General features: G+C 46.1%; 1 protein-coding gene across 2 annotated transcripts in view; it reads right to left on the bottom strand.

Moving 5' to 3' along the window:
- Window positions 1-16559, bottom strand: part of LOC125288054 (disintegrin and metalloproteinase domain-containing protein 12-like) — a 79491-nt gene that overhangs the window by 40458 nt on the left and 22474 nt on the right. Inside the window, exon 4 of one of the 2 annotated variants that reach the window (XM_048234176.1) lies at window positions 3530-3608. The exons of the other annotated variant lie outside the window; for it this stretch is intronic. Within the exon in view, the coding sequence (XP_048090133.1) occupies window positions 3530-3608 (79 nt within the window). The remainder of the gene's footprint in view (window positions 1-3529; window positions 3609-16559) is intronic. 2 annotated transcript variants of the gene reach the window in all.

A 16559-nucleotide genomic window follows, 5' to 3' on the forward strand; every position in this document is an offset into this window, starting at 1 on the left:
ATTGGTGACCCACTCAGCTGTGAGGGCTGGCACTGCCTAATGTCTGTCAAGATGTCAACGTGTATACAGCCTCTGATGATGATGGACTTAGTGAATTAACGTATAGTGGAGCATGCGAGACAGAGATTCCATCACACCGTTGGGTATCTAATATATGTGCAGCGGGGATAAGAGGTGGTGATGCTTTTGTGGAGCAGAAAGTCCCAGTTTTAAAAGGCTTCCACCCAGAGACACGTAAAACAGAACAAAGGGGAAAAAAAGAGAGTGAGAGAGAGAGAGAGAGAGAGAGAGAGAGAGAGAGAGAGAGAGAGAGCAGAGGAAATGAGAGTTCACCAGAGACTCACTCCCATGTTGCTCCGGTGCTGACACACGCCTGAACCTGCTTGGAAGCCCACGCTGGCCAATATGTCAGGCCTCCTCCCTGCTGACAAGCCCAATAAATCCCCCAAGTATCAGTACCCCCTAATGAAGCCTCAGCCAGACACTCCCTCTGCAGGCTGCATCCTGTCAGGGAGGCCCGGGCCTAAGGGCTTGCACACCACATCAGCCCTACAGCTCTCAATGGCTTTTTCATATTGTCCCATGCCGACACACAGGCACAGACACAGTCTGTTTGAACTACTAAAGTGGATGGTGGACAAGAAGCTAATGCTAATTCGTCATAGGGCTCTAAAGGAGCCAAGGGAGTCAGCATGGTGAGAGATGGTGAATTTGGATGGATCACATCCCCGGTGCAACCCCTTGGAGACCTGCGCTGATGTGGATGTTAGAGATTTGAAACAGGCCAGGGCACTAGCTGGGCCCTGCATGGCCCAAGCCCTTTGCATGCTTGCTGCTAGAGTGAGAGATCTCAGAGGAGCAATCACAGCGCCTTAAGCTTGGCCAAGCCCAAGACAACTCCTTCATTGTGTCTGCGCACAGGAATGGCTGGAATGAGCCGCGTCTGCCAGCAGGCCCAGAGATGTCCCAGGTCCTCTGTTGACTTCACCTCTCAGCGCCATTTCACAACAGCTGCATAGGAAATATTTAGGTTGAATGTCTCTCACTTGGACCAAGAATGTGTAGGCGCACAGTTGTTGGAAACTGTACAACTTCATTTCTTGCAGTAACTCCCCTGATGGCTCAGCTGGTAGAAGTGAGGTAGGGGGACTCCAGTCTGCATTGCAGCTCTGTTCAACTGCTCACAGTCTCTATTAAATCCCTTTGTATGGAATTCACATTGATGGCTTCTCTTAGCAACTTTTCCCTCAAGGTCAATGATTTTGCAGTTGGTCTCAATTCCCATCCCTAATTGGCACTCCAGAAACTTGGCATACTGCCTGGATTCAATCATACACAAACTACATGTTCATGTGCTAAAATGTCAGAGAGTTTGGCACGGGCTCGTCCGGTGCCTGTCAGAGAGAATAAGAGTGGAGCCACATGACGAATGAGAGAATGGCTTGGACAGTGTTCGTCCGCACAAGGTCAGGGCACTGACTCCCTCACAGTGCAGTCGCCGGGATGCACAAAGGGGATGGCCAAAAAGATCCACATGTTGCTTGTCAAAAAGCTCCCCTCTCCCCACTTGGAGCTTAGTTGTGAAACCTCCGCTCAGAGCTTTTATTGACCTTGACCAGACCTGGCAGGAGCCACTCTCTCGTCCTCTCCCTCCTCTGCACTATCCAACCCGGGCCACTAACTCTGAACATGGGGTACGCTACACTAGGAGGTACCCCAACTGTACCTCTTCCTTATACCCCGTAACTCATTTTGTTTCCATGTATTTCATGCACAATGCACAATCACAAATTATAGGCAGGAAGGCAGAGATGACAGATGCCATTACTGTCTGGTCACAATGGGCTCTGCCCATAACCGCAGCCATAACTTTTGTACTAGGAAATATGAAGCCATTTATATCCAGCACAAACACTTGTGTAAATCAATGGTTATGACATTAAATGTTTATCCATGCTGAGGGAGTCATAAATGCTATACGGTTGATGAGTAATTAGCTAAGAGCTCTCAGTGCCCTAATATATCTTTCAATGTAATATTCAGGCTGGTCTAACCGGAGCCTGACCGATGTTTGCTCGTCAGCTGTTAGAAAAGAATTATGCTAATTCCTCGGGTCTCAGCTCCTGTTGGGTGACGCCCCGAGAGTGTGTGGTTTGCTGGATGGACGTCCATGGGCACAGGGAGGGAGAGAAAAAGGCAATGGTCTATTTTGACTGGTGCTTCTGTTTTCACGTACAGTCATGGCCTGATATATTTAAGAAGTTGAGCTTTTCCTGGCAATGGCAATGTTTGTGTAATGTCTCCATGTCCAAACTGGCAGCACAACACTAAAGATTGTGAAAAGGACACACCAGAGTTTCCCAACCAACGGTCTCTGGACAACAGACTTGGAGTCTTCTGTGGATGTAAAAAGGGTAGGCTACTAATTCATGTTTTAATAAATTGCAAGTAGAACTGATTATAAATTGACTCACAGCACAGTGAAAGGTCAGAACGCTTTCCCTCACTTAACACTCAGTCGAGTCATAACTGTACAATTCCCAAAACACTACCTAACTTCTACTGCAACAAATCATGTTGTTCAGTTTCCATTAACACTTGTCTAAGTCTCTATGAACAATCTCTATGTGCAGAAAGACCAGTCATAAGAATTGTTCTTGAATTGAAGAAGAATTGTGCATACAGTAGACAGTCAATATAATAGTGCAAAGTCAGGCCAATAAATGGCTGAGGTAGTTTTGTTTGACCTAAGTATGCAAGTGGCATAGTGGTGCAAGTTATGTAAGAGCACACTTCTGCTGCTCTTACATAACTTGCACCACTATGCCACTTTTGCATACTTAGGTCAAACAGAACTACCCCAGCCATTTATTGGCCTGACTTTTGCACTATTATATTGACTGTCTACTGTATGCACAATTGCACAATTTCTACCAAATTTTGCTGCTCTTATTTCTTCATTGTATGTGCCTTCTTATTTTTACTTTTTATATTGTTTACTTGAATGTTATGTTTGTCTGTGGACCTAATTGGTAAAATATGTCTTGTCTCCACCGTGGGATAGTAGGAAACGCAATTTTGATCTCTTTGTATGTCTTGACATGTGAAGAAATTGACAATAAAGCAGACTTTGCACTTTGAACTTGTTCATGTAAGGATACTTGATTTATATATACCATAAAGGTCCTATAACACTTATACCATAAAAGTCCTATAACACTTTTCATGATCTGACTGTAGGTGTGTGCTCCTGGACAGCCCCTCTGGTCCCACTGAGTGTGAGGACGCCTGTAGCCGTGACTTACTGTGAGGATGCCTGTAGCTGTGACTTACTGTGAGGACTCCTGTAGCCGTGACTTACTGTGAGGATGCCTGTAGCCGTGACTTACTGTGAGGATGCCTGTAGCTTTGACTTACTGTGAGGAGGCCTGTAGCTGTGACTTACTGTGAGGACGCCTGTAGCCGTGACTTACTGTGAGGATGCCTGTAGCTTTGACTTACTGTGAGGACGCCTGTAGCCGTGACTTACCGTGAGGTTGGAAGAGCCAGTGGCCACGCTGCCGTCCTCCAGGTAGTGTGTCTCGGTGTAGTGACTGGCGAACAGACCCCTGCAGAGATAAGCATACGCACAGAGGACACTCACTCAAGAGCATGAAGAGACACAAGCCAAGGGGGGAAAAGGCACTGATACTTTCAATAGACTTTCCCTCATAATCACCACAACCCTGCTTCCCCAGTGATGAATTAACAGCCAGGCATCGATTTAAGCATTAATCAGTCCCACCCTGAGCGGGCCTGCACTAAATGGGTGTTTACAGCTGAGGTGGACCCTCAAAAGATTAGAGTCAGGGTCAAAAGCGCTGCCTTTTTTCCCGCAAAACCATGAGGTCTGCGAGTGGCGAGAGGAAGCACTCTGTCAGCGTAATGGGCCCACAATCAGCCAGCAGGCACTCTACTTAATACCCGTTCCTTTTGTGCTTCACTGGCACACTGCGACTTCAAAGGAGACAGCAAGAAAATGATAGTCTGCAAGTACGTGCGAGTGAATCCTGGCGAGTGGAGATTGGTGGACATAAATTCCGAGCGTAGGACAAGAGGCAAGTCGTGTGTATGTGTCTGTGTGTGTGTGTGTGTGTGTGTGTGTGTGTGTGTGTGTGTGTGTACTTGACTAGAGGGGCATACAGCGATGGTGCTATTTGGCTGTCCTTCACTTGGAGAAGGTTATCATTATAGTGCTGGAGGAGGGGTGGGCTGCTCAGCTTGGGGCCACAGGGTGACAGTGGGGGAGTATCCTGTAATGGCATGAGCTCACACACACACAATAGGGTCCCCGATGAGATAATTATTACAGCATGTCTGTATGAAAGTGTATGCATGTGTATGCATGTGTGTGTGGAGGGGTGGGCTGCTCAGCTTGGGGCCACAGGGTGACAGTGGGGAGTATCCTGTAATGGCATGAGCTCACACACACACACACACACACATATACACAAAGACTAATCAAACACACACACACACATATACACAAAGACTAATCAAACACACACACACACATATACACAAAGACTAATCAAACACACACACACAAACACACACACACACATATACACAAAGACTAATCAAACACACACACACACACACACACACACACACACACACACACACACACACACACAAACACACACACACACACACAATAGGGTCCCCGATGAGATAATTATTACAGCATGTCTGTATGAAAGTGTATGCATGTGTATGCATGTGTGTGTGTGTGTACTTGACTAGAGGGGCATACAGCGATGGTGCTATTTGGCTGTCCTTCACTTGGAGAAGGTTATCATTATAGTGCTGGAGGAGGGGTGGGCTGCTCAGCTTGGGGCCACAGCACACACACACACACACACACACACACACACACACACACACAACACACACACACACACACACACAAAGACATATCATATACACACACACACACACACACACACACACACATATACACAAAGACTAATCAAACACACACACACAAACACACACACACACAAAGACACATCACACACAAATGCAAAGACATATCTCACACAAATGCACACAATGCATGCAGGGTCTGATATCCAAACATCACATAATCACAGGGTGAGTGAGTGGCGGACCAGCATGCCACACCACCAGCTGCTCTCATCTCATCTCATCCCAATCTCATCTTGTCTCGTCTCGCCTGCTCCTCGCGGCTCCGTGTGGCTGCGGCTCTGTTTGTATCAATCAGCAGGACATTAATGAGGCACGGGAGGTCAGCTGTTCACACTTAATATGCATTAGCCAGAGGCCCCGGCGCAGGTCAGCGCCTCCTCCACGACCGAGAGCCATCACGCACCTCGCCTGCCAGCGCAAACACCCAGAGTCAACACAGTAACAAGCCCTCAGCATTACTCTCCTGGACGACAGGAAAATAGGACACTATAAGGACACTTGTGTCCACATCTTAACACTAGAGCCTTGAACAGAGTGAGATCCTTTCACTTTTAAAAAAGACATGAAAGGTGCTTTTTGTCCCATCATATCTAACAGAAGCATGCTATCTGCCTCCCATTTCAGACAGCATTTCACAAAAAATCAGGCTAGACAGAAGTGTCACAGAGAAGAGAAGAGAAGAGAAGAGAAGAGAAGAGAAGAGAGGTGGTGTAATCCCTGACAAAAGGCAAGCTCCACTCTAGGTGTAACATCCTGCTGCATACGATAACAAAGAAAACCTTTGACTGCAGTAATCACATCTTGATCGAATGAACTCCACTTTTTTACCTTTTAGCTCTGCCAAAACAACTGGCCTGATTTTGATTTTTGATTTCGCAAGCGTTTCGAGATACGACATTCACAGGGTGCCTGCACAAAATGCAGTTCTGCTTCTCCCAAATTTGATGAATTCTTTCTTGGCCCATGTTACACCTTTCCACCCAATTTCATGAAAATAGAGCCAGTAGGTTTTGCAGAGCTCAGCTAACAAACCACCCAACCAACAAAGAAAAAAACACTGGTGAAAACGTAACCTCTTTGGCAGCGGATCTTCAATGAGCTTGGTGGATGCATGTACTCTACTGAGCATCGGTTTAGCTTTCTCTATTCCTATAGAATCTATAGTATTACATTACATTACATTTGGCTGTATTAGTACAGAATAGATGATCTACAGTAATTTAGTCTTCCCTTTTAATCTTTTATTTTTCGGTGTTCTTTTAACTGTTTGTATACAAACTTCTCTGTTCTTTGATCTGCCCATTTGTAAAGGACATCTGTTTTGGAAATCAATTCCAAACGAAGCCTAAGATGTCAAACTTACATACACTTTGTATTTGATATCCCCCCAACTCACACACACATGCATTTAAATCAGATGGATTCATTTGCAGAGCTGGTGCTCAAGTGTGACTGAAGCCATCACTACAGTGAGCTTGAACACAACAGTTTGATGGTGTGTGAGGCCCAGTGAGGGCTTTATCAATTCAAGTGTGGAGATCAATGGAAAGCTGCAGTCTGATCAATCTATACACACACACACACACACACACACACTCACTCTCTCTCTCTCTCTCTCTCTCACACACACACACACACACACACACACACACACACAAACACAAACACAGCTTGATAGTAGCAAAAAAGCAGCAGTTTCCACATCAAACATTTAATATGAGAGAACTAAGAAACCAGTCACAGCTAGCTGTTTCACACACAAACAGCAAGGCTCCACTGATTCTTTAATGGAATGATTCTGTGCTGATGCTGGCTTGTATATTTCATACAGATATGAGATGATCCATCACTGGTACATAACTATTGTATCCCGAGACTACATCTTGCTCAGGCATGACATTTCCGCTTTGAACAAGAGACTTTAATTAGCAGTGGAGACAACAGATGCCTAGTGTGCTCTAATTGGGCTTCCCTCACTCGCTGCAGCAGTGAGAGCATTAAGGCACACGTAGCCAAAAGACCAACCTCCAAAAAAGTGAAGTGGCTGTGGTGGTAGGCTGGGGAGAGGGCGGAGGACTTCAAACCACAGCTTTACTTTTGATGTAGTCTAGAAGGAATCAGCAGGACTTCCGCAGCATTCGGCAGCTCAAGGCCAGAGTGACTTGTCAGTGCTCCACAATGCCTTATTTATCAGGTGGGGGGGTCTCTTCATGTAAGCAAAAAATAGAGAGATCCACAGCATCCCCACCAAAAGTGGAAAATGTAGCCTGCAACTGTGGAAGGAGGGGAGGATAATGGCAGACACTGCACCCCTTCCATTAGCTGTTGTGTCAGAGGAGGCCAAGGCGAGAGGAAAGTCTTTATCACAGATAAAGGCATGCCAAGTCAATCTGCAGATGTTTTATTGGCCTTTTTAATGTCGGATAAAACTGAAGTCTGCCCTCCCAAGGAGTTTTGCAAAGTCACAAGAAATCCACTCTCCAAACCGTGAGAGTCTTGTGAGCGTGCCCTGCAGAGGCTCCAACAGAGAGAATGCCAGGGTCTATCTGAGAGTGAGCTCGACACAAACACCTCAGCTGAACCAGACTCCATTACATATTGCTTCCCTGCACCACACTGACACAAATGTCTCCATTACAGACACTTTAATACCAGTTTAATCAATAACCATTTATCCTCGCAACTCTCAAGCCCTGACGTCTCATTAAACACAGACAACAACCTAATCAGGGAATTCTGCCCAAATATGGGGGTTAAACATGATAAATGAGTACGGGCCTCCATATTCCCTGAAGAGAAGGCTTGAACTTAGAGGTTTAAAATGACAAAGCACTGAAAAAATAGTATACTGTATACTACTGTATATGCTAGCATGTATGTTGTGGTTATGGATATGGTTATGGTTACGTTTTTGCGACATACAAAACAAAACAATACTTAAATTTAACAGGGAACAAATTAAAATGTTGGTCAGACTATAATAAGGATGGAAGGAATATGTTAGAGTACAGGTTGTAATTTTCAACCATTGGCATGAAAAACCTCTTATGACAGATAAGGGCAAGAACCGCTTCTACAACAGAACGGAACAGTACGGTATTAGAAATCTAAGAATAGCTTTTTAGCGTATACTTGAGTCTTGAGAGCTTGAGGGTTCTGGGCTGTAACACTCAACAACCTGTCTTTCAGTGAAGGTCAACTCCACATAAAGTGTGTCAAACACACAGACAATACAAGCCAAGGAAGAGAGTTAAAAACAACAATAAAAGGAGAAACACGCTGGCTCAGCCAGCTCTGATTTTATTTACATACGCATCCTGCATCCAAAAGTGAGTTAACAAGCCCCTTTGAGTCGCCCTGGCCCAAGGACGGCTGCTCACTTGAGAATCGGAGCAGAACCGAAAAAAAGATGGAGGGAAGACAAAAGAAGGGAGGAATCTGGAGGGGTGTGAGTGTGTGGTGTGGTGGTGAGTCAGAGGGGGCAGGGGTGGGAGTGGGAGTGGGGGCGGCTCAAATGATTTTTGGAGGAAGTCTGGCAGGGTGACAGTAGAGTCAGCTGTGCTGAGGCTGAGCCCGTCTCTCAGAAGACAGACTGAAGGCTTCTCATGTTAGTCCTGCCGAGGGAAATCAGGTCACGTCTACTTTTGGTCTTTTTTCCGTTAGTTCTCATTGCTTTTTCTCGCTAAGCAAAACAATTTGCCAGCCCTTGATGTCCGTGTGGTAATCCTCTGAGCATCTTCATGGCTAATTGGGAGAGGGGGCAGTTAAAACAGAACAACCATTAGTGACCACGGTGTGCAATTACTGCTGCAAAAGGCACCTAGAGATTGATATTACTTGGCAGAGACGGGCCGTCGAAAATCAATGAAGAGCCATCTTGGTGTGATCCAGCAGTGATGGATGACACCCTCTATCCCACATGATATCAATTACCAAGGCAAAGCCATGCATCCCAACAAAACAATCACTTGCTAATTGGGATTAGGGACGATACGCAATCGTAATGTCTAATGAAGTGTGGTGATGGGACAGAGACACAGTGGACAGGGAGGGGCAGGACTGTGGAGATGTTCCAGACGCTGGAGGACAGTCCTATGCCCAGGCAGGTCAGTAGCACCTTAAAGCCCCAGTGGTTCAAGCAGCCACTTGACACACACAGGTTATCCACCAACGCCTCTATAAATACATCCTTAGGCATGTGCACACGAAAGCCAAGAGAGGTCCACTTTACATGGCCAGTCCTGAGCACTCTGTAGTTATGAACTAGGGCATCGCGTGATAGAGGGACAACAATGCTCACTAATACTTTCATCAAATTTAAGCAAGCAGATAATTAAGCAGTCCTACTATAGAATACACTATCACACTTCCTGTATATTTAAACTGGCCTTGGACACATTAGATTCTTAAATGTGATAAATTCTTCAGACATCTTCTTTGAATAACAAGTGAAAGACCTATTCATTGTATAAGGCGTCCTGTATGAGATGAAAAGAGGTGACCTTGTACAAAACTGAGAGAATTCTTTCTTTCAGAATCTTCGAGAACCATTCAGGTAAAAAGCTCAGTTTACCTCACATACTGTGTCATGTCCAAATGAGCTAACTTCATAACCCACCTTCTCCTTTTTCACATCTCAACTCTGTAACAATATCTCTTTTCCTCTAAAGAAGCTGTAAAATGGCTTGAGTTGGAAGGATTACTGATCACAACAAATCTTGGTCTCCTGGTCTCGTCTGTCAGCACCAATTGAGTAACTATTCAAATTCAACTCCATGTACATACTGTAGGTTCCCATGGATACCAGCTATTGTTGGTGCCTCTGCAAACAATAAGTCTAAATGCATGTCACAACATACATGTATGTAAGACAATGCTAATTTGAGGAGATACTAAGCAAAAGTAAAAGCAAATTTAAACTTTATCCATCTGGAAATGTGAACTTGTGAACCTCATCTGAATCTGATAACCATGCTACACAAGACCTTATTAGAGTTTAAATTAACACAGACATTACTCAGCCTGTGTATTTTTTTAAAATGTAAACCTGAACGGAATATTCACCCAAAAGCACTTTTCCTCACCGTTGAACCAAAAGGAGCAGTCTAAAGTCTGGAAGCCTAGGTCTACAAGCTTGCAAGTACTTGGACTTGGTTGGACATGAGAGCTGGTAGATTGGCCTTAAGTCAACACAGTAACATGGAAATATAAAGTAAGGACCCGCTGTGACAGGATGTCATGGAAAGTGAGGCCTGTGTGCCAGGTTGAGCATTTAAGCCCACAAGAGTTACACCCTTGGACCAGCGACAGAAGTCCCAGCAAGGCTTTTGGCATTTAAGGACTCTGATCTAGAGCCACCACCACCTCTCCGCTTTACTCCATCTGTCCAGCAAACTGTATAGCAGAACCAGACATACAGCCCATTAGCCATGAACTATGAGGTCTATGTTTACTCAATTGTAGCCCTTGAGTTGCTATTCCTTTGCCCCCCTACAGTTTCTCTGAAGTACTCTTGTCTCCTATACACAAATGAAGTTTGCAGAGGTCGAACTGAAGAGTATCCTGTATGCACTGTATGCACTGTATGCCCTATACAGTATGCCATTAGATTTGTGACTAGCTTCACAGTGGGACATCTTATTTTGATAACTATGTCATACCCTGTGCAGATGTTGTAGCAACTGTAAATTGTGTGCTGGAATGCTTAGTAAATTTGGTAGCTGACTGGGTGCTGCAGTGTTTTAATGATGAACATGACTGCTTCCAATGTAGCATCTGAACTTTCTGCACCCTCTGCACTTTAGAGGTGCTATAATCTATTAAATCACACTTTTGACAGATACTGCTAGTCTTTTATGCAGCACACAGGGCTTTTCTTTTCACAAATTGCTTACTGGTCTGATGTGCCTGCAAAACATAATCTTAGCTGACAACTTTAAGGCACACTGAGTAATTTCTTACCACACATTAAAGACGCTGTAAGCAGTGTTAGCACCCACCCCCATGCCAACTAACTGATAGGAAGCGATGCCCATCTCCTTAGAGCTTTATTACTTTAATACAAGTGGAAGGTGATGAAACTTAAGTCGCTGATTACCGAGCTCAGGAATATCCCAGAGATCATTTTGCTTCATCAGAGCCTCCGCTGTCAAGATACCTATCAGAATGTGGTATCAGTAAGCTTCTGTATCCTCAAAGATATCACTCACAATTGTTGCAAAGAAGGAAAGCAATCATTTCAGGTTAACAGAGATTAATCTAAAAGTAGCACACACAGTTAGTTACACAGCTTTATCTAGCTATATTTGAACAGCTCTGAAGGGATGACACATGTCTGATGAGACATCGGATTATTAGCCTGGCTGAGACATAACAACACAATTCTTCATGTCTGTAACTCAAAGGGAGACGATGGATGAGTCCATATCCCTGCAGGAGATGTTTGCCCCAGGCACTGACACGCTCGCCCTCCTCTCTGTCTCTTCCTCCCTTAAATGAGTCAGCCGAGCAGAGCACAACACACGCTCAGAGTGACTTGCCTTAAGGAGCCAGTTGACAGATCCAAAAGCCCTCGCTGCTCTCAGGTGGAGCTAATGGCAAGCATACGGCTGAGGAGGGCTCACGCTGACAAGAGCCAAACTGCCATCATCTAACAGCACATGATGTAGCCCTGTTTGAGAGGATATGACAGAGATGGCTGATTAGCTGATTCATGTGGCAGCTTTCATAATGATGACAGGATTTCTCTCTCTCCTCTCTCTCTCTCTTTTTCTCACTCTCACTCCGCCATGATGCATCTTTTTAATAGGGACATTAACTGGTTAGCACCATAATGACTCCATGACTTCATCCAGGCGGATTATTGACGAACACCGAGTCGGCGAGTTTCACTGTCACTGTTCCATTTCCAGCCATCTGCAAGTACATATAACGGGCTTTGATGGGCTTTATTTACCCTGGAATGTTTTGTTTTTCCCAACGAGGCTCCACACATGTCGCTCGCCGTCGCCCATGACCTCATTCCCACAACACCCCACTGTCTGCACCATGTGTTGTAAAAAAAAAAAACGGGCGACACAACAGACCAGCATCTCTCAGAGAGAGACCAGTCAAAGGCACCACGCAGGTCAACGTAGGGGTAAACATTCTGGATATCGACCAACACGGGACATTGAAGTTTTAAAGAATTGCTGATGATATCACCTTCCATCCCTGGGGTTATGGAAAGTATTACCAATCATATGTTACAAATCAAAGGCAGTTTCTATCACACTCAGACTCTGAGATCTCTGGATAATTTCAACATAAATTGTTCAATCAACAGCGGTTTCAAGCTCAAATGCACAGATGCTAACACTTAAAAACAAACTTCATGGAGATTGACTAAGTTGTACAAGTCGACGCAATTAATTACCACATATGGAGTTAGAATAATAAAAGGCTGAAAAAAATCCTTATAGTGCTTCCAACTGAGGCTATTTGTTGTATGGGCCAATGAAGGCGTTTGCAGGGATCTGGGTCCAGCAGCCTGCGTCCTCCCAGAGAACATCCTCAGCCCCACATGTTCGCTCAGCTTTACAGCAGAGGAACTGCCCAGTGCTGCTCTCCCTGCCCACTGAGCTTGTTCTGATGTGAACTCTCTCTCTCTCTCTCTCTCTCCATCTCTCTCCATCTCTCTCTCTTCCTCTGAAAGTCCCATTTGGAAAGCCCTATTTGGACTGTTTAAGCTCTCTGCTTTGTCCCACATCTGTCTTAAAACTACAAGGATGACAAAGGAAAATTAATCTTGTTCCTTCAACAAGACAATTAGTAATACTGCTTTTTACTGACACAGGATATGACTTACTGAGGTCTTCATTTGAATTAAAGCTACATTACTTCATCAATTTCAACTCTGGGTGTGGAAACGGCTTAAGAGCTGTTCCCAGACTGTGAGGGGCTTGTGATAAAGTGTGTTATATTTATGGATGAAAAGGCTTGGAGTTATTCTCCTGTGTGTTATGCTGGGTCAGTCCTTCTTTGTGGCTGGAAACAGAGCAGATATCATATTTATGGGCTAAACTGGACACAGTCTAGACTGGGGAGCAGTGGAAAACCTGACTTTTTGTGTCATGAGACACCTGAACTGAACAATGGATTGCGTCTGAGTGTACTTGCATTCTTTTGCTGCTCTCTCTCTCTCACTCTCTCTCTCTCTCTCTCTCTCTCTCACTTTCTTGCTCTCTGGTGTGCTCTACTTTTTAAGTCATTATTTTCCGGCCAGTTTTTAATTTGAGTTGGAGGAGTGAATTGGTGCAGAAAAATGGGTAATTCTGGGGAAAGGGTCATGCTAGTGCTAGGCTTTGAGGTTTTTCCCATTAATGCAGACTTCTTCCAATTCATTGGCCCTGAGCCGCACACTAGCACATCTGTATTCATAGCGGTCTTGCACTGGAACTAATGAGTGACTTGGGAACTTCAAACAATCAACTCCGTGATTCTTTTTAACGCAATAAATGCATGCATAAAAAAGCACCCTTGCAATTAATGGAACCTGTTTGTCAATGTGGCCTCCCTTACTTGTCCCCCGCCCCTTCAGAGCGTTGACAATCAGACGATTAAGAGCTGAATACAAATTTTCCCCACGGTTGCTCGGTTGATCATTGCTTTGGTCTTTCCACTCCTCATTTAGTCTGACTCTGCATCTGCAGGAGAGGAATGTCTGCTCTAATCCTCCAGTGCCCAGGAACAGTTCCTCTGAAATAAAAACCCAAATCACATCAGTTGGCAAGCTTTGACCTTTGACCCCATATCCCATTTGCCCTGTTGATGACTGACAGGTGCAAAGTACTGAGACGGATGTATACAGAGCGTGTGAAGGGTATTCGCTGACAAGGGGGGGGGGGGTCATGAGGGAACAGCAGGGCAGCAGCATGGGGGGGGGGGTTAAATAGGAAGGAGAGTCTGCAAGCTGTGAGACAAACTGATGAAAGCAACCATCTTTAGATCAATTTGATCTTTCCGTCCTCTAACTCTGAGATCGGATATGCAGTCACACTGCTGTGCCTCTGGACCTCTTAGCCTGGGATTGCGTGAGCTCTGGCAGCCTGAATCAGAATACTGAAACACTCTCTTTTTAATGTCATGGGGGAAGAAATGATGAAATATCACTGATACTGATGAACAGAGCTTGGACTAACTTCACACTCTGATTAGAACGGTAAAGTCGTGTTCTATCAGGTTGGTTTCTGCTCAAATTGTCCAACTCTGTCTCAAGTCTTCTCTTGACTCTTCAACACTCGTGTGGTGCTTCCACGTGAGGCGTCTTTGTGTCAATGTCATTTGAAGCTTAATGCAAATCCAATTTAATTTTGCAGAGTTTAATTATTGCTATCCCATCACTACAGTCCCCATTGCCTGCAATCCCTCTCCAACAGCAAACGCCTCTGTCTTCCCCTCGGGTGAGCCCAGTTAGCACTGCTTCACCATCTGACTCCTGGCCCCTTTCAATTCCTCCTCGACCTCTCCCTGATCTCCCCCTCCTCGGTTAAGACCTAGAGGACAGTGGCGCTCCCGCTCGGCGCTGTCGTTCTCCAGGCAGACGGCGTCGGGTCCCCGCGCCTCCCCCCCGGCCCTCCACAGCCTCTCCATCACGTCCTGGCAGCTCGTGTTGTTGTTGGCCGGCGGGAGCCCGTGACGCATCCCTCCGCCTGCTGCCCTCGCCGCTGGAGGGATTAGGTGAGAGTGAGGAGTGATAGAGGGAAGGGAGAGAGAGAACAGAGAGAGAGAGAGAGAGAGAGAGAGAGAGATGGAAGGAGAGAGGGAGCGAGAGCAAGGGAAGGAGGCCGGGAGGGGGCCTCTGCCGTGACCTCCTCCTTGTGGGAATGGGGAACCATGACGATGGATTAGAGAGCTCCACACTCCCAAAGTCAGACGGAGGTAGCTACAGCTGCACCCACACTCCCACGTCTCCAACCACCCCCACCCCCACCCCCACCCCGACACCCAGCCTTCCTCTTACAGCCACGCCACTCATTTCCCCCTACATCCTATAATAGTTTGTCTTTCAGTGGCGCGTACGCAGCCGCCATCCCCCCTGAGGTTGTCTATTCCCAGGCACTGGAGGCTCCGGCGGCCAGACCCTCTCTTTGCAATCTGACCCGGCCCACACCGCACCGCACCGCGCTGCGTCCAGCTGCCCCTGTCTCCATGCATGTGACGCAGGCCAAAGAGTCTGCTTTCTGCATGAGAGGGAGAGTCCACCTCTGCGCTCCTACCTGCTCTGCATCATTTCACCTCATCATGCTCTGTCCATCCGTCTGGACGCGACCGCAGCGTGAGGGGGAAAAGCATGCAGGGGAGGGAGAGGGGAGCACATCCAGAGCCTGAAGTGTTCCCCATCACCTAAGTGTCCCACAGTGCTTTGCAGCTGTCTCGTTGCACTGATTTACTGCCTTCATTCAACCTTCTGAAATTAGCAAACAAAAGGAAAATAACTTAGCATGCATGAGTCTAATCACTGAGGCGGGAATTCCACTTCCCCCAGCCGAGAGAAACTATCTTAAGGGAAGTTGGGGAAACCGAATTTTGCTGTGTTGGTAAACTGGCACGGAAGTTCTCTTTCCCTTCTTTTCTGTCTCTCCCTCTCTCTCTCCCACCATCTTTGTCTTTTCTACCCCCATTAAAAACACTCCCCCACCCACCTCATGCACTCCCATACATTTTTCACAAAGCTGTCTGCTTGAGCAGGATCCCAAAGAGCAGCTTAGATGTTCTGTTGGCTGAGTTGAGAGCCTGAGATTGATTGCGGCGATGAAACCAGCGCTTCCCGGCTCGGGCCGCTGACCACAGGGGGCGACTGGACAGTCAGGCAGGGGTCAGCCCCACCGCTGGGCTGAGAACAGGATGTTGACGGAGGAAAGAGAGCGGGGGAGGGGGGGGGGGTGCACACATATGCACCATGTAACAGCTCATCACAGCTCATGAGGACAAGCAAGGTTTCTGCTATGGAGCTGGAGTCAACCTACTTTCTTTCTCTTTTTTTGCGTCCTGTTTTCATGCTGGTGCTTTCCCTCATTGTATCTGACAATGCTCAGAACTGGATGGCTAGCCCCAGTGTTCAGATTTCTCTCTGGTTCACTGTGTTTTTTCCTATGATGTAGTTCCTTGATATTGGGGCTTTTCCTAAGGGAAGGAAAGGAAGGAGGGAGTTGCTGCTGTAGGTGGTGGCCGGGTGGTCAGACGGAATCAAAAGGATGAGAACACACTTCAGGACGCTAGCCTCAATACTCTAAACACAAGAAGCTTCCGGACATTGTTACACAAACAAACAACTTGCCTCAAAAGAGGTCTCCCATGTACCCCAAAGAAACAGAGCAGAAACAACACACAAGAACAGAACTAGAGAAAGGAGCATTTATCGTGTTCATTCATGAAATATTCAAGAGTGGTGCTAAGATATGTGACCTTGCCAAACATGGCAGCAGCACTTTGGCAGTTTGTTCACGGTCATCCTTCACCTTGAAAACACAAATCAGTGACTCATATTTGGAGATCAATTAGAAAATTGGCCAGGATAATGTGGAGCATGCTGAAGTCATGCTTATTTT

Source organism: Alosa alosa, chromosome 22 (genome assembly GCF_017589495.1).
Source record: "Alosa alosa isolate M-15738 ecotype Scorff River chromosome 22, AALO_Geno_1.1, whole genome shotgun sequence".
Lineage (NCBI taxonomy): Eukaryota > Metazoa > Chordata > Actinopteri > Clupeiformes > Clupeidae > Alosa > Alosa alosa.